The sequence below is a fragment of the Salvelinus namaycush genome, chromosome 10 (genome assembly GCF_016432855.1).
Source record: "Salvelinus namaycush isolate Seneca chromosome 10, SaNama_1.0, whole genome shotgun sequence".
Classification (NCBI taxonomy): domain Eukaryota; kingdom Metazoa; phylum Chordata; class Actinopteri; order Salmoniformes; family Salmonidae; genus Salvelinus; species Salvelinus namaycush.
The window spans coordinates 10,972,338-10,990,186 of record NC_052316.1 but is presented as its reverse complement, the minus strand read 5'-3'; the positions used below and the strand labels follow the sequence as shown (position 1 = coordinate 10,990,186).

Genomic DNA, 17,849 nt, shown 5'->3' with positions numbered 1-17,849 from the left:
CCCGACCAACGTGTACTATGGTGCATTAAGTTGGTTGGAACCTCTCCAGCTTGCTGATAATAAAGAATGAGTAATTTAATGTTTGACTGAGTCCCTGGTGGTAATTTCCATGAGAAGTGGATTTAGCAAGTGACATCAATAAGGAATCATAGCTTTCACCTGGATTAACCTGGTCAGTCTGTCATTGAAGGAGCAGGTGTTCCTAATGTTTTGTACACTCAGTGTATATGTGTGCTTTGTACAGCAACTAGCCCTTAAATGTTCTATATATTGATGCTTTAACACATAATCACGGCATTTTGTAACAGTTTGTATATATGTCATCTCTACGTGCCATGTGATGAACATATGCTAATACAAATCCCTACATTTCACAGAATGATTTATAATAAGTAATGTGCATAGCTGATTTAAAGCAAGTGAATTGAGCTGACATACATAGCCCCTATTTTCATATAATTCAGTGTGGGAAACTGAACTCAACTTACTGTATACAGTAGCAGCACACCTTATATGACGCTAGATCTCTACAATTGACACTATGTCTGTTATGTTATGTCAGTTTCCTTACAACAGTTGGCATGAGTGAGAGGGTTTGCTCTTGAGCATCAGGGCCATGAAGTTAAACTGAGCAGGATTGTACTCAGGGATCTTTGTGATGACGCTGTGAGGGCTGTCTGCACTCTTCTGCCGGGACGTGACCCTGTAGTGTGCGTTGATGTTCCGGAGTGGGTTGTATTCCGGACAGACGTCATCCGGACAGCGGAATCCTTCCTTGATGACGTAGCCCAGCTGGGAAATTGCCACGAAGCCATTCCTGTAGGTCAACATTTTGGTGACAGGAGCGTAGACATACTGGACAAATAACAGACTCCCTGGGACAAAAAAAGGATACACAATATTTAGTGTTCATTTGTGTATACCAATATGGGTTTGAGATATGGTTTGAAATAGTAGCGAGCAACATTTATTCCTAATAGCAGTAAACAATGTAAAATTCTCAAAAAAACTCAAATAGAGAAATGTAGTGAGCACATACCACTAGCAACATCCCAGACTTTAATAGTTCTATCCTGTGATCCAGTGAAGACGTGCTTGTCACTCTCAGAGAACGCTGCACAGAGAACCCCTTCAAACAAGAACCCCTGTATTTCAAAAGGTACAAACACATTTATGTCAATGAGTCAATCTGAGGTGTGTCTGAAAAATAGATTCTCCCTGACTAGACCGTTGACCTTTAACCTCTGACCTTGTACTCCATGGTGTGATCCAGCACCAGGGGGGTCAGCCCCCACAGCCTCTGCACGGCGTCCTCTGAGCCCACCAGGGCGTGCGTCCCCCAGTTGCTGGTCGTCACGCAGTTGACCCTGCTGCGGTGGCCATCCAGGGTGGCGGTTGAGGTGGACTTGAAGTCGTACATGGTGACCTTATATTAATAAGGAGACAGAACACAATGTTAGCTTCAGCAACATCTTTACTAAGTTAAAACCAAATATCTTGTAGGCCTACAGAGCATTATGGGTAACGTAGGCCAATCATGCTACAGACCTCCCCGCAGGCCGTCCCATACAGCAGCCTACAGTCTGGGAGCAGGGCCATGGAGGAGACGGGCGAGTGGAGCAGGGAGAGGGCAAACCTCGCGGCGGGCCCCTCCACGCTGGGGAAACTGTCCCTGGCCGTGATCTCGAACAGACACACTGAGTCCTCGTAGGCCACGGCCATGTGCTTCTCCTGGCCGCCGATGGCCATGCAGCGCACCGTGGGCAGGGTCTCAGGAGGTGGGATGCACAGGGTCTCTTTGGGGAAGGCTAGGGGGTAGATGAGGACCGTGCCAGTCGTGAGGCCACAGAAGAGGAGTTTATTGTGCTGGGCCAGCTCTAGGCAGCACACCTCAGCAGAGACGGCCATGGTGTCAGTGGAAGAGCCTGAGACAAACAGGAGAGAGATTCTCTTTAACAGAACCCCCATTGTCAAATGCAAGCAATTATTCTCCGTGTTGCACGTGGATATTGAAAACATACAATGAGACATGTCCGTTAGCCCCTCTAGGTTCACATTATACACTCCCATTTGTAACATTATTTCTTATTCTTTCTCTATGATAAATATATCCCTATGAACTTTTGCTTGACAATTTTCACGTAGTTCATACTTTTCACCCAAACATAAGGTGCACATATGTATTTTTACCTGTGTGACAATTCCATGTAATCACTTCTTTCTGGCCTATGTTTCTAACATAGTACACCGTGTCACCATCTTTAGTGAGGGCAACCTGAGGGCATCCGGCTGGAATACAGCCTTTGGGTCTCTGCTGAGGGTCGTTGGGTGAGGGCAGATGCCACAGCTTCAGGTAGTAGGCTGAGGAGGAGGCGGAGACGACAGTGCCCTCATACAGAGCCAGAGTGGTGACAGGGGCATCCATGCCAAGGAAAGAGTCAAGGAGGTTTCCCGTGGTTATAGACCACACCTGTAAAAAGCAGAGCGGATCAATGTTAACCTGGTCCCAGATCTGTTTGTGCCGTCTTGCCAACTAGTAGGTGCCAGGCGCACCGGTTTGTGTCAAGATCTGCAACGCTGCTGTGTTTTTCACGCTCAACAGTTTCCCGTGTGTATCAAGAATGATCCACCACCCAAAGGACATCCAGCCAACTTGACACAACTGTGGGAAGCGTTGGCGATGCAACTCAATACACTCAGTGTATATTTGGGGCACAATTTAGAAGCGTAGGATTTCACAAGGCCACATTATCTAGGGATGTTTCATCAACGTTGCAGCTATACCAATGACCATAGAAGTTGGCAAAAACGCACAAACAGATCTGGGATCAAGATATTTGGGTCAAAGTTCGTCATTGGGAACAAGTGACTTCTTTGAATAAGCCCAGTATGTGACTTGCCATCTATATGAATAAGTACATTACAGTCTAGAAACAAGTTGTATACAAGTGCATCATTTTCATGTGTACCAATAAACCAGTACTGACCCGTATTGTCTGGTCCTCAGAGCCCGAGACGACCACTCTGCTGTCGCTCGACACACAGGCACACAACACCGTGTCCTCATGGTGCAGATCCAGGAAGCTCTGGACACAGTCGGACTCTCTATGGAAAAGGACCAGTGTCCTCTCACAGCCTGTAATGATATGAATATTACTGTATATAATAGTCATTTGCCAGACACTTTTACAGTTAAACACATTCAGTATATGTGGCCTAGCCTGGTCCCAGATCTGTTTGTGCTGTCTTGCTAATTCCCATAGTCAAAAAGTCAGCAAGACAGCATGAACTGATCTAGGACCAGGCTATACAGTGCATTCGGAAAGTATTCAGACCCCTTGACTTTTTCCACATTTTGTTACGTTACAACCTTATTCTAAAATGGATTCCTTATGTTTTTTTTCTCATCAATCTACACACAATACCCCATAATGACAAAGCGAAAACAGGTTAGACATTTTTGCTAATTTATATTTAAAAAAAAAAGAAATACCTTATTTACATAAGTATTCAGACCCTTTGCTATGAGACTCAAAATTGAGCTCAGGTGCATCCTGTTTCATCTTTGAGACGTTTCTACAACTTCATTGGAGTCCACCTGTGGTAAATTCAATTGATTTGACATGACTTGGAAAGGCACACACCTATCTATATAAAGTCCCACCGCTGACAGTGCATGTCAGAGCAGAAACCAAGCCATGAGGTCGAAGGAATTGTCCGTAGAGCTTCGAGACAGGATTGTGTCAAGGCGCAGATCTTGGGAAGGGTACACAAATATTTCTGCAGCATTGATGGTCCCCAAGAACAAAATGGCATCCAACATTCTTAAATGGAAGAAGCTTGGAACCACCAAGACTCTTCCTAGAGCTGGCCGCCCGGCCAAACTGAGCAATCGGGGGAGAAGGGCCTTGGTCAGTGAGATGACCAAGAACCCGTCACTCTGAAAGAGCTCCTGAGTTCCTCTGTGGAGATGGCAGAACCTTCCAGAAGGACAACCATCTCTGCAGCACTCTACCAATCTTTATGGTAAAGTGGCCAGACGGAAGCCACTCCTCAGTAAAAGGCACGTTTGCCAAAAAGCACCTAAAGGACACTGACCATGAGAAACAAGATTCTCTGGTGTGATGAAACCAAGATTGAACTTTTCGGCCTGAATGCCCAGTGTCATTTCTGGAGGAAACCTGCCACCATCCCTACAGTGAAGCATGGTGGTGGAAGCATCATGCTGTGGGGATGTTTTTCAGCAGACGGGACCGGGAGACTTGTCAGGATCAAGGGAAAGATGAATGGAGCAAAGTACAGAGAGATCCTTGATGAAAACCAGCACCAGAGTGTTTAGGATCTCAGACTGGGGTGAAGGTTCACCTTCCAACAGGACAACGACCCTAAGCACACAGCCACACACTTGCAAACATTTCAAAAAAACTGTTTTTGTTTTGTCATTATGGTGTATTGTGTGTAGATCGATGAGGGAAAAAAACGATTTAAATCCATTTTAGAATAAGGCTGTATTGTATCAAAATGTGGAAAAAGTAAAGGGGTCTGAATACTTACCGAATGCACTGTATGTGGCCCATATGGGAATGAAACTCTACTCCAACCCACTGAACCATAGAGACACAGAGGTAGGCTACATAGGAGGAACCCCATGAATGGCATTGACACTAAGGTCCTCCTGTACTGTAGTACTGCTACCTGCCAAAAGTATCCTTTCGTCATCTGAGGCGGAGAGGAAGGTTGCACAGACTGGAAGCTCTGTGACTGTCTGTCTCAGAGTCCACTGTGACTGTCTGTCCTGTTCAGTGCTGGAAACCTACAAATGACAGATGGTCGAACAGAATGCGATGAGAAACCAATTATGCCATTAAAATCAGAAATACAGTCTTTCTATAGGAAATTGAATCATCCTCCTACAGGACATGTTTCGACAATTTGTACCTGATATAGGAAGCCCTCCTTTGATGCTATAAGTAGTCGGCCATGTTTTTGCAGTGTAAGGGTTGCCGTCAGGGTCAACCTATGTGAAGATTTTTCCAAATGTATCTGCGCTGTCTTGTCCTCGGCGGAGGGGTGGGAAAATGTGACAAGTCCTCCGTCTGAGAGGGAGACGACCATTCCGTTCAAAAATCCAAGAATAATGGAGACACCGGTATCTTTGACTTGGAAGAGTAGTTCTGTTGTGTTAAGATGCCATACTTTCACCTGCAGGTAAAGCAGAAGCGTTACTTCGGTTAAAGGGCAGATGATAATATTTTTGGGGAGTACATACTGTAAATATAAAAAAGGTTGGAAACAGAATGATTGAAAAGATGCATTTGAAGGAAAATTCCTCAAAGAAAATGTATTTGATAGGAGACAATTAACCCCTTCACATGTATGTCATACTTGGCCTCCAGAGTGGGTGAAGACAAGCGCCCTCTCCTCAGACACATGGATGTGTGTGGTGGAAGGTAAGGAGTTAATGGACACCGCCTCCTGGGTACAGTACAGCTGCCTGCCACTCAGCAGGCTCCACTTCCTCAGACTCCCATCAGCAGCCAATGAGAGACAGTGAGCGCCGCTGTCAATCACTCTCACGGATAGCACCTTAGCTGAGGAGCATAAATAAGTAGACACACAGAGAAAGATTTTGCAAGAATAAGCAGAATGTGGATACGCTTGACAGTGATTAATTACAAACTCAAATACCTTTCCTTAGAAATACACGCACACACACACCCTCACCCTCACCTGTGTGTCCCACTAAGGTTTGGATGACCTCTAGATCATTGAGGTCCCAGGCAATCACCTTCCCGTCCTCTGAGCCTGCCAGCAGGATCCCTCTCTCTGGGCAAATATCCAGAGCTGTGATCCCTTCAGACAGACAGACAAGAAGCTGTCCTTAAGCACAGATGTAAGATCAGCTTACCCATGCCATATCCTAACTTTAACCATTGGAGATATGAAATACAGACTGACCTTAGATCAGCATCTGGTGGCTACTTCATCCTACTACCGGGCTCAATTGCAATGAACAGGCGAATCCTACACTACGTGTACAAACCTTTCTGGAAACCAGCGAGCGTTGTCTTTAGCGCTCCCCCTGGAGGCTGGAGGAAGGCGCACTTGGGGACAAGGATGGGGTCGGGACAGCACGAGAGCCAGTCGTGACACTGGCAGCAGAGTCGTCCTATCAGTGAAGGGTACATCTCAGCGAAGGAGTGGAGCCTGGCCAAGACCTCTGTGTAGAAGAGGGAGGGGTCTTTGGAGAGGAAACAGTATTAGAACGGAGTGAGATGGTTGGTGAGACAGTGTGAAGAGAAGGCTCTCCTGATACAGTATCACCCAACCAAGTATAATGTCAATGTTTTTGGTTCCAAGCCAGAGGGACTAGAATCATCAATAACCTACCCTACAGTTAGCACTCATTCTCTTTTGATCTATGAATTATTTTTTTGTTGCATCGCTCATAAATATGTGAAATAGGGATCCAGCTACTTTATCTGAAACCGGACAGATTTAAACCAAACAGAACATGCATTAATTGACCATGTAACACTCGACTACGATAAAACCCCCCCCTGACTCATCTGACCCATCTGTCCATCTAGAAAGTCCAGGGTGGGCTTGAGGAGAATGAAAGTGTCTCGGATCAGTTGAGTCTCGGGGCAGTCCATGAGCTCGGTGCAGAGGGTCAGGTCCTCAATGACACTGGCCACGCCACAGGTCAGAGTCTTACAGTACAGCCACTCACTACTGCCTGTGGGGCAAAGAGTCGCAGCTTAAAGGTAGACTTCGTAATATGACATCATCATACACAGTAAGACAACTTCCTGACATCAACAATAAGAGAATTCAAATCAGCCAAGTCTGTCTGCCAGTATTGGCTCTTCCCACCATTGACTTTTGCACTTGGGGCATGTGGCCTTACCAATGACCTCCTGGCGCAGCTCCTCCCAGAGGCCTGCGTGGAGGAGGTGGTAGGGCAGCTCCTGCAGCTTTTTGACATTTGCCACTCCTTCAGCGAACCACAGGGGCTGAGGGGGCACCTTGGCAACATGCCAGGGGAGAGAGTAGACAGGTGTACGTTAATGATTCAACACGACACAACTAACCCGCGGAAACATTTTCACTATGGAAACACATCCGGTTAGCTTCAAGGTAGTATCAAAAGCGCCGTCCATTTGATTAAGTGGAAAACATGTCCTCTTGTGCATCTCTATCAATTTTTCTTCCTTAGTTTCAGTTCTTATTTACTGTGATATTTTTTTTGTATTGTGCTCCCTCTAAAAAGGCCCTGAGGGTCAGAGACTTTTATCCAGCTCAAATGGACCACACACACACACCGCCCCGAATGTTGATCTACCATTCATCTGCCGTTTGTTCGGGGAAGTCTGTTTTAGTTGACCACCCTGGTGGAGGTCTGACTGCAGACATTTTCACGCGATTCTACCTGTAAAATCAGTTTGCACTTGGTTTGCAAATCATGGCCGGCACTCTGTTGAGGTGCTACGGCCTTTTCCGCATGGCGCTACAGAGGGTGGTGCGGACAGCCCAGTACATCACTGGGGCTGAGCTCCCTGCCATCCTGGACCTCTATATCAGGCAGTGTAAAAGGAATGCCAGGAAAATTGTTAATGATTCCAGCCACTCAAGCCATAGACTGTTCTCTCTGCTTCCGCACGGCAAGCGGTACCGGTGCATCAAGTCTGACACCAACAGGCTCCTGAACAGCTTCTATCCCCCAAGCAATAAGGCTGCTAAATAGCTAACAAAATGGTTTCAAGGACTATCTGAGTTGACCCTTGTATTTTACACTAATGACTAGAGGAGTACACCAATTATTATTGAAAACACATCTAAGGGTTCTTTGAGGTGCCATTCTATGTCATCATAGGAACTGAACTGAAATCCCATCATTCTGTTACCTTGCGGTCAGCGTCCAATGTGGTCGTCAGTGGAGGTAGGAGGACAGCTTTGAATAGGCCTTGGCTCCATCTACCCAAGAAGTACTCAGCAAGGACCCTGTGTCTGTCAGCCTGCTGCTCTGACCTCTGGTACCTCTCTCGCACAGTTTCAGTCAACAGCCTATTACCATATTAAATTGCACAGACAAAGTACAGGATTGGAAGTTCTGCCATAAGCAGATCAATACAAGAAGTATTGTCCGGTTTCCCGGACATGGATTAGGCCTACTACTGAACTGGAAGCATGCTCAATGGAAAATCTACATGATTAAAATAGATTTTTAGCAAAAAGAAATTGGCTTAATCTGGGTTTGGAACACCAGCCCCTAAACCTGTTTGGCTGAGATATATAGAGAGGATCTTTACTTGTGGTGGAAGTCGAGCACCGTGACGCCATTGGCCTGTCCCTCCACGAGGAGTTCTCCCAAGTCGTGCCTGAGGCGCACCCACAGTAGAGGGGGGAGGCGGATGAGGGAGTGGTTGGGGGGAAGCCAGTACTGGTAGACTTCAGCCAGGACATTGTTATCAAGGGACAAGATATCACGCAGCTCTGCCTCTGATAGACTACCCCTGGAGAACAGAATGAGTAATAATCATTTGGAAAATAAATCATTATAAATAGAAGGATGGATTTTAATTTCTAACCCCAATGTATGAGCCTGTGATAAGGGGGGGAAATACGGCAGCTTTTGATCTGGGAATTTGTCATATGGATTGTCTGCAGGTTAAAGTATGACTCTGACTTGATATTCCAGTGGTCTATTGATTGAAATATCAATGTTGTATTGTCGGTTAATGCACCAGGTGTGTATGGGCATGTGTATGTGCGTCACAGGTGGCTTGTGGCACATTAATTGTGGAGGACATGCTCATAATAATGGCTGGAATGGAAATAAATGGAATCAAACACATCAAACATATGTGTTTGATACCATTCCATTCACTCCATTCCAGCTATTATGAGCCGTCCTCCCCTCACAAGCCTCCTGTGGACTGTGCATCTGTGTGTGTACACGAACACCTCACCTAGCAGAGACGATATATCCCAAAGCTGCGCCAACCAGTTGCTTCCCATGCCTCTCCTCAAGGGCCTGGAGTAGCTGTGACATCACTTCCTGTGCACTACTGCTCAGGGCAAGGTCAGTCACGGGGGTATAGGACGCCCATCGCCTGGCCATGTCCAGCAGTAGCTTCAGATGCAGAGGATTTCCACTCAGCTGAAAGCTACACAGTACCACTTCACACTGTTCTGGAGTCAGGCTTCGTTGCGCTTCCCTCATGTAGGCATCCATGATCTCTCTACCCTGGTCACATGATAGGGGTTCTACTTCAAAGAAATTTCCCGGCACCTCGACTGTTCTCCGAAGGTTAGCCAAAACTGGAGAGCCTGTGTCTGCGGTGGACACCACCAAATGGACATTGGGGGGGATGTCTTTGGGTAGCCAGTGGAGTTTCTGGCCCTGGGTGGCCGAGGACAATTGGTCCAGGGAGTCTAGTATGAGAAGAAGTGTGTCTCCTCGCTCCGACACCTCAGCTAGAAGGCCATGGAAAAACCTCACCAGGTCCTCACGCGTGTGTGCTGTTATTGGGGTGGGAGGCGACAAACTGAACACAGAGCAGATCTGGAAACAGACACTCTGGAGGACACGGCCCAGGTCGGAGCTCTCTGCCGACGTCCCCAGCAACCTGAGCACCACCACAGCCCTGGGGTCCAGGAGGCCACGCATCTCCTGTGCCAGCTTGCAGAGCAGCGTTGTCTTGCCCACACCCGGTGGCCCATGCACCACCAGGGGCGCGTGGCGGGTGTTGGTGTGTTCCCACATGGCCAGGCAGATCTTCCCAAGGAGCCCCTCCCTGCCGCGAAACACGCTCGAACACTTCCCGGCACTCAAAGCCATGTGGTGACTAAGCTCCTGGAGCAGCCAGCCTCTGTCCTCTTCCCCCTTCCTCTGACTTGCATCTCCTCCTCTTGCCCCATTCGTCATCACTGCACCAGCCTCCACTGACGAACCAGCACCAACCCTCCTGGCAATGCGGGCCTTCGTCTGGGACACGAGCTGCTCGCAGAGGCTCTCCAGGTACTGGGCATGCTCCTTGCAGCTGGGCTCGATGGCTCCCTTGCACAACTCCACACTGTGCAGGTTGAGGATGCCCGGCGAGGCAGTGAAGAGACGCGACTTGAGGCCTGAGAGGAGGTCCTGAGCCTCGGTATCCAGCAGGCCATCAGCCGTCACATCCATGTACTGGGCCAGCCGCTTCAGGCCGTCCTTCTTACGCAAGTGAGGTAGCTCCCGCACGAAGAGGATGGCGGAGGGCTCGCTCTCGTCCCCATCTGGCATTCGCAGACCCTCCTCTATCTCATGCTCCGCCACTATGGAGGGAGAACACCAGAAAATGGGTTGATTGGTTCTACAAAATGTGGATTTTCTACAATAAGATACAACTAATGAGCAAATAAGCTACCAAGTCATTGCGAATAAATAGTAGTTTAAGTGGAAATGTAACTAGAAAGCCACCAAGACTGAATCTAGCAACACTTGTCTACACATCACAAGGCAGAACATAACAGGTTTTTAGCTCGCTCCTATTCTAACATGACTGGTCCAAGACATTGGCAAGCTCTGACCAGATTTGAAGAACTGGTGTTTTTGTTCTACAGTTATATCCCCGTCTTCTTCAGCCTGCACGGCCGCAGTGCGTAGGAGCTGCAATAATCGAGCCTCTGTGTAGCGCCAGGAAATGACACTGTCATCCTGCAGCGGCCTTCTCTCAGGCTGAAGGTCATTGTAGTGGGGCAACAGAGTTGTGATTGGCTGAAGAACGTAGACGGGCGGAACAGCATTGTTGTCTTTCCTGAACCATTGGTGGAGAAGCCCCACTTGGTCCTGTGGTAGCTTGGACAGCAGCACCTCAAATTGTTTTCCTGGGAGGACACGGGGGATAGGGCGGTGGCCATACCGGTTCCCCAGCAGAGCCTTGAGAACAAGGAGACATATCGAATCAAATGAAATCAAAACACATAACACCCTGCTGGAATTATATATTTCAAGAACCATTGAATTCAAGGAAAAGAAGAGCCAATTAACATTTGTGCAGGGTTCTCCAACTCCTGTCCTGGCGAGCTAGTAGGTGTGCAGGTTTTTGATCCAGCACAGCAGACAGCACTTACATCCCACTGGGTACACTGGTTGGATCAACATTGTTTGCGCATCATTTCAATGGAATTACATTGAACCAACGTAGAACAAATGTTGGGATACTGGTTTCAAATGATCAGTCTTCAGTCTGGGCAACAGTTATTTCATGTCATGGGTTAGAAGAAAAGCCTGTAGCTCTCCAGGATCGGAGTTGGACCCCTGTGCTAGAGGAACAGTATTGAACAACACTTACAATGAAACTTGGTCCTACGGATACTTTCTTGCAAGCCTCGATTTCCTGAAGACACAGTTCTGTGGTCATGTGGTCCACAGCAATTGCATCCTGGAGACCCCATCTCATATCCACAACCTTCAGGGATAAAGAACTAAATACAAAAGTTCCTCCAACAACACTAACATCACACTTCACCGAATAATGATCTCTGAATTCATATGAAATTAGAATTAATTGACATGTGTCTGATGGCGGCCCGTAATGTACTGCTACTCACCTCAAACACTAAGCCCTGACTCTGACAAAAAGCTTGAAGTTCAGGATAGGTTTTGTCCAATAAGGCATTCCTTTCACTGCTCATATCTGCCAACGGTCACATCAGGTCAGAAAACACACTAGGTTTGCAGTGTTACCCAAAACTAAACACAAGGCTATTCACTGAAAGATGACAAATTAGCAGGGGCGCAACTTTCACTGGGGACAGGACCCCACATTCTGAAATGTCATTTTTGTCCCCCCCAGTTTACTTGGAATGTGATACAAAACGAGGCAACGGTGTGCTTCAGGACCATGCGGACACCTCTGAGCGGTCGGGTAGGTTGTTATGTCCCTCCCAACTTCTAAAACCAAAGTTGCGCCCCTACAAATTAGGGATATGATTATTTCAAAACAGATACAATGGCTGGGCCGTTGTAGCGATGATGTAGCATCTGCTAAATAAGGAATAATCACATCTCTGATAAATTCAGTTGCGGCCAAATATATTGGCACCCTTGCACTTTTCTTAAATTATTCCCTATTTCTTTGAAAATAAGTTGCCATTGAAAAAAGCGGTCTCCACATCTTGTTATTGGATTTTCAACATTGCAGAACCAATTGTATTTTTGTAAACTTAAGTTTTAATTTAGAAAATAAATGCATGGAGAAAGTTATTGGCACTCCGGAGCTTGTATTTGGTTGCACAGCCTTTGGCCTAGATAACTACCAACCAAATGCTGTTTGGAGCTACCAATGAACTTGCTGCACCTGTCTACTGGCATATTTGCCCACTTTCAGCAGCAATGTGCTTTAATTCTTCAATGTTTGAGGGATACCCTTCAACTGCTGTTTTCAGCTCAGCTCAAGTCTTCGAAATATGGGTGTGGCTATGATCCGTAAATTGAAAGCAGACCACTACCTGAAATCTACTTCAGATAATTTAAATAATCCATCCAAATTTTGGCAAGTAGTGAAAGGTTTGGAGTGCAAAAAAGATACACAGCTTCCCAAACAATTGTTGGTAGACACACAGATTGTAATTGAGAGAACCTCCACTCTGACAGCCTTACATCAGCATTTTCTAGATGCAGGCAGTTTATTTGAGAAGGTCAAAAGGTATAATTGAGCCTCTTATGAAATTACCTGACACCCCTGTGCTCTCCGTTGCCAGGTTCTCTTTTCATCCTTCTCTGTTTCAGAAGTGCGTAAAGCCCTGAAAGATATTGATAGAAGAAAAAATCCCCTGGCCCTGATGATCCCAGTTTCCTACACCTAGCTGTAGACATCATTGCTCCCCCTTAACATGTATTTTTAACCTCACATTTGATGTTAAGGAAATCCCCAAGTTATGGAAATCTGCTTTTGTACTGCCTCTCCTGAAAGGTGGAGATCCCTCGCTACTTGACAACTATCGACCCATATCAACATTGTCTGTACTGTCAAAGGTACTGGAGTCCTTAGTAGGCAGCTGAAGGCCTACTTCCAAGAAAACAACATCTTAAATGGAATGCAATCAAGCTTAGGTCTGGCCACAGCACTGTTTCAGCAACATTAAATGTTTTTAATGACATCCACTGTGTTCTTGACAAGAAGTTACATTGCGTGTCTTTATTAATTTGTCGAAGGCATTTGACACCGTGGACCCTGCTGTGTTAGTGCAAAGGTTAAAATGTTTTGGAATTACTGGTCATGGTCTAGATTGGTTTATAAATTCCCTATCAAATCGTACACAATGTGTAATGGCGGATGGTTGTGAATCTGAGTCCATAGAGTTGCGCTCAGGTGTTCTGCAAGGTTCTATTTTTGTCCCACTGTTGTTCATTTTGTATATCAACAACATTGGGGATTATATTGAAACAGCAGATGTTCATTTATATGTAGATGATACTGTTCTTTATTCAAGTGGTAGTAGTTTATCTTTAGCTTTTGAAAATGCCCAAAGAGCATTTAACATCATACAACAGAATCTGTATGATTTAAAGCTGGTTCTGAATTCAGGTAAAACAAAATGCATGTTACTAATCATGTCATTGCTACATTGGCTGGACATACTATAGAGCAAGTCAAAGTGTACAAATATTTGGGTGTGTAGGTTGATGACAATCTGAGCTTCACTGTTCATGTGGAGAACTTGATAAGGAAGCTCAAGCTAAGAATAGATTTTTATTACCGGCATAAGGGTTGTTTTTCTCTGGAGGCCAGGAAGGAGCTGCTACTATGTACATTACTGGCGGTTTGAGATTTTAGTGATGTTATATATATATATACAGTGGGGCAAAAAAGTATTTAGTCAGCCACCAATTGTGCAAGTTCTCCCACTTAAAAAGATGAGAGAGGCCTGTAATTTTCATCATAGGTACACTTCAACTATGACAGACAAAATGAGAAAAATAAATCCCGAAAATCACATTGTAGGATTTTTTATGAATTTATTTGCAAATTCTCCATAGTTGGAGTGTACCTATGATGAAAATTACAGGCCTCTCTCATCTTTTTAAGTGGGAGAACTTGCACAATTGGTGGCTGACTAAATACTTTTTGCCCCACTGTATATATATATATGCAGGCCTCAACCACTACCCTGAGAGCACTTGATTCGGTATATCATGCGGCCCTCAGGTTCATTACAAATCAAAAACGTCTTACAAATCATTGTGATCTCTACAGTACTGATGGCTCGTCGTCATTGGCCTTGCGTAGGCTTAAACACTGGTATACACTGATTTATAAGGCCATATTGAGTAAAATACAATTTTCTCTGTTCTTTTTTGATCAGGTCGGTAAATAAATATAAATTACGGTCCCATTGTCATTTGCTTTTAACAGGACCAGGAATTAGAACAGGTTTTGGTAGAAATAGTTTTAGTTACTCAGGTCCTGGAACTCTCTCCTGAACATTTAAAAATTTGATGATCTAGTGTTGTTGGTGAAGATTAAACACTTGATCGATGTAAATATCATAGAAGAGTGTAATTGTCTTTAGGACAACTGTTTTTTAGTCGAGACATTTGTTTTTTAACGTAATATGTAATTGTTGTACTGTGTGTGTATAGTTTTGTTTCATGTTGTGTTAGTGTATGTAAGTTGTTTTGTCTGAAGCTTTGTTCCCCCTGTTGCTATTGGACCAGGTCTCTCTTGAAAAAGAGATGTTATCTCAATGAGGAAAAACCTGTATAAATAAAAGGTTAAAAAAATATATTATAATAATCTGATCCGGACTCTTCGATGGCCACTCCAGAGCAGTCCCGTGTTTCATAATGAACCATCTCCAGGAAGCACACATCAAAAAGGGTTCAATAAGAGATGCTGGACTGTTCTGGTGTGGCCAGATCTAGCAAGAGCTGAAAATGGCAGCTGGTGGAGGGTACCCCTCAAATATGGAAAAATCCGTGGAAAGGTGCCACAAGCTCATTGATGGCTACAAGAAGTTTGTCTGAAGTTATCTTGGCCAAAGGCTGTGCAACCAAATACTAGCTCCGGGGTGCCAATCATTTTGTCAATGCCATTTGTCTTCTTTTTCTATTTTAAGTTTACAAAAATAAAATTGGTTATGCAATGTTGAAAATCCAATAAGGTGTGGGGACCAAAGGTTTTCTTCAATTTCAACTTATTTTAGAAGAAATAGGAAATTATTTATGTGCAAGGGTGCCAATATATTTGGCCGCAACTGTATATGCCTTGTGTTATAAAGTGAGGCTGAGCCCGTATTACAATGAAAATACTGAACCCATACCATTATGAAAATACTGAGCCCATGCCGTCATGAAAATACACCCACCTGTAAATGTGGAGCTGACAAAGACTCGGACCACGTTGGACCTGAGCTTCAGTCCTTCAGTTGACTGGCCTCTGAGCACCTCCATGAGTGCTCCTCTTGGCGATGCCATGGTCCTCCTCACCTAGCACTGTCCCAGGTTAAAACCTCCCTCTCATCTCACAATGACCCACAATAATTGCTCAGCTTCCAAAAGTAATCAGAGAAGCATGTGAGCAGACTTATCTATTCTGACTGTAAGCATGTACTTGTTAGTTTTTAGATAATTATTTAAGAATCCAATCCAATTGCCCCTTGTTCCTTGTGCCTCATGTTGCAAAATGAAATTAGATGGAGATACACAGCTGAACGTTTTTTCCCCTCTCCCGTTGAATCCTATTTGTCATATCCTTGGAGATCAAGCTCTCCAAGACAACCTTTGGCCCTGTTCAAATACTTTCAAATTGCACCCTTCGTTCCTCTTTTCCTTGAGGTAATCACTGGTGTAACACTAGTGGGTAGGTAAAAGCCAAGGTTTTTCTAAATAGCTCTCCCCCACCCAGTCTGATGAGTGATTGCATTGAGGGGAGGAAGGTAGGATGCCCTTTCAAAGTATTGGAGCAGGGCCTTTGTTTACAAATGGTGCCTTCCTTGGACTGGAGGTCCCTTAGGGTAAGGAAAGGAGAAGAGGGAGTTGGCTGTTGCCTTGCAGCTGAGGCTCACCTTTAATGACATGGGGGAGAAGGGGCGAGACTAATAGAGTGTTTTAATATATACAGTCATTGGTTTCAACTTATCAGACTGTAGCATTCACCAAGCACTTTTAGGAGCTGATGGGCTTGATGCCACTAAACAAATCAATTATCATATACCTCCAAAACTGAGCTTTTATTTTATCGTGGGACACTTAAGAATATTCTGCAACAAGGGTAGCTTTGGATTATACTTATGCATAACATTTATTTAATGCTTTATGAAGCTTCTCTGTAATATCCCATTATTTATACTTTATAGAAATAAGATATTTCAGAAAAGCTTTATACAGAAGTATAACCTGGTTATAGTTGCTTGCCTCTCAAACAAGTTAGAGATATTGTATTAATGTACTTAATTTTCAGAATGACTAGGCATTCCAGCTCATTACCCTGACCATACATCATGTTTGTTCCCCAGTACTGTACTACCCTTAAGCTGTTTTGACACTGGCTCCATTTTGCCAAGCGGAATCCTCAGAACACGACAGGAATATCCCTGGAGTTCATTTGATCATCAGGGTATTTAACTACAGAGCTTATAAAGTGAGTCAAGCCTGAGTTTGCCTCTGGCTAGGACTGGCAACAACATCTGTGACAATATTCCTGGTAGTGCAAGATAAAACACCTAACAAAACACCTAACAAAATCTTTGTAATACGAGGTTATACTTACAGTGGGGAGAACAAGTATTTGATACACTGCCGATTCTGCAGGTTTTCCTACTTACAAAGCATGTAGAGGTCTGTAATTTGTATCATAGGTACACTTCAACTGTGAGAGACGGAATCTAAAACAAAAATCCAGAAAATCACATTGTATGATTTTTAAGTAATTAATTTGCATTTTATTGCATGACATAAGTATTTGATACATCAGAAAAGCAGAACTTAATATTTGGTACAGAAACCTTTGTTTGCAATTACAGAGATCATACGTTTCCTGTAGTTCTTGACCAGGTTTGCACACACTGCAGCAGGGATTTTGGCCCACTCCTCCATACAGACCTTCTCCAGATCCTTCAGGTTTCGGGGCTGTCGCTGGGCAATACGGAATACAGCCACGACCCATCTTCAATGCTCTTACTGAGGGAAGGAGGTTGTTGGCCAAGATCTCGCGATACATGGCCCCATCCATCCTCCCCTCAATACGGTGCAGTCGTCCTGTCCCCTTTGCAGAAAAGCATCCCCAAAGAATGATGTTTCCTCCTTCATGCGTCAAGGTTGGGATGGTGTTCTTGGGGTTGTACTCATCCTTCTTCCTCCAAACACGGCGAGTGGAGTTTAGACCCAAAAGCTCTATTTTTGTCTCATCAGACCACATGACCTTCTCCCATTCCTCATCTGGATCATCCAGATGGTCATTGGCAAACTTCAGACGGGCCTGGACATGCGCTGGCTTGAGCAGGGGGACCTTGCGTGCGCTGCAGGATTTTAATCCATGACGGCGTAGTGTGTTACTAATGGTTTTCTTTGAGACTGTGGTCCCAGCTCTCTTCAGGTCATTGACCAGGTCCTGCCGTGTAGTTCTGGGCTGATCCCTCACCTTCTTCATGATCATTGATGCCCCACGAAGTGAGATCTTGCATGGAGCCCCAGACCGAGAGTGATTGACCGTCATCTTGAACTTCTTCCATTTTCTAATAATTGTGCCAACAGTTGTTGCCTTCTCACCAAGCTGCTTGCCTATTGTCCTGTAGCCCATCCCAGCCTTGTGCAGGTCTACAATTTACCCCTGATGTCCTTACACAGCTCTCTGGTCTTGGCC

General features: G+C 45.1%; 1 protein-coding gene across 1 annotated transcript; it reads right to left on the bottom strand.

The window, feature by feature from the left end:
- Positions 1–567: 567 nt before the first annotated feature.
- On the bottom strand, positions 568–15,463 carry nwd1 (NACHT and WD repeat domain containing 1). The gene is made up of 16 exons (XM_039003083.1): positions 15,355–15,463; positions 10,573–10,869; positions 8,973–10,317; positions 8,313–8,516; positions 7,908–8,067; positions 6,911–7,028; positions 6,575–6,739; positions 6,044–6,241; positions 5,731–5,853; positions 5,386–5,591; positions 2,988–3,086; positions 2,257–2,470; positions 1,549–1,925; positions 1,250–1,426; positions 1,040–1,145; positions 568–875 (listed from the first exon to the last, which is right to left on the bottom strand). Exons 1-16 carry the CDS (start codon positions 15,461–15,463, stop codon positions 568–570), a joined length of 4,206 nt encoding a protein of 1,401 aa, XP_038859011.1.
- Between the last annotated feature and the right edge of the window lie 2,386 nt (positions 15,464–17,849).

Bases quoted from the DNA above. Each gene is read 5' to 3' on its own strand.
- nwd1 (XM_039003083.1), bottom strand. From the start codon at position 15,463: ATGGCATCGCCAAGAGGAGCACTCATGGAGGTGCTCAGAGGCCAGTCA. The intron at 10,870-15,354 runs GTGGGTGTATTT...GTGTCCTCCCAG, and splicing joins TGTCAGCTCCACATTTACAG to GAAAACAATTTGAGGTGCTG. The intron at 8,517-8,972 runs GTGAGGTGTTCG...TCTGTTCTCCAG, and splicing joins GGATATATCGTCTCTGCTAG to GGGTAGTCTATCAGAGGCAG.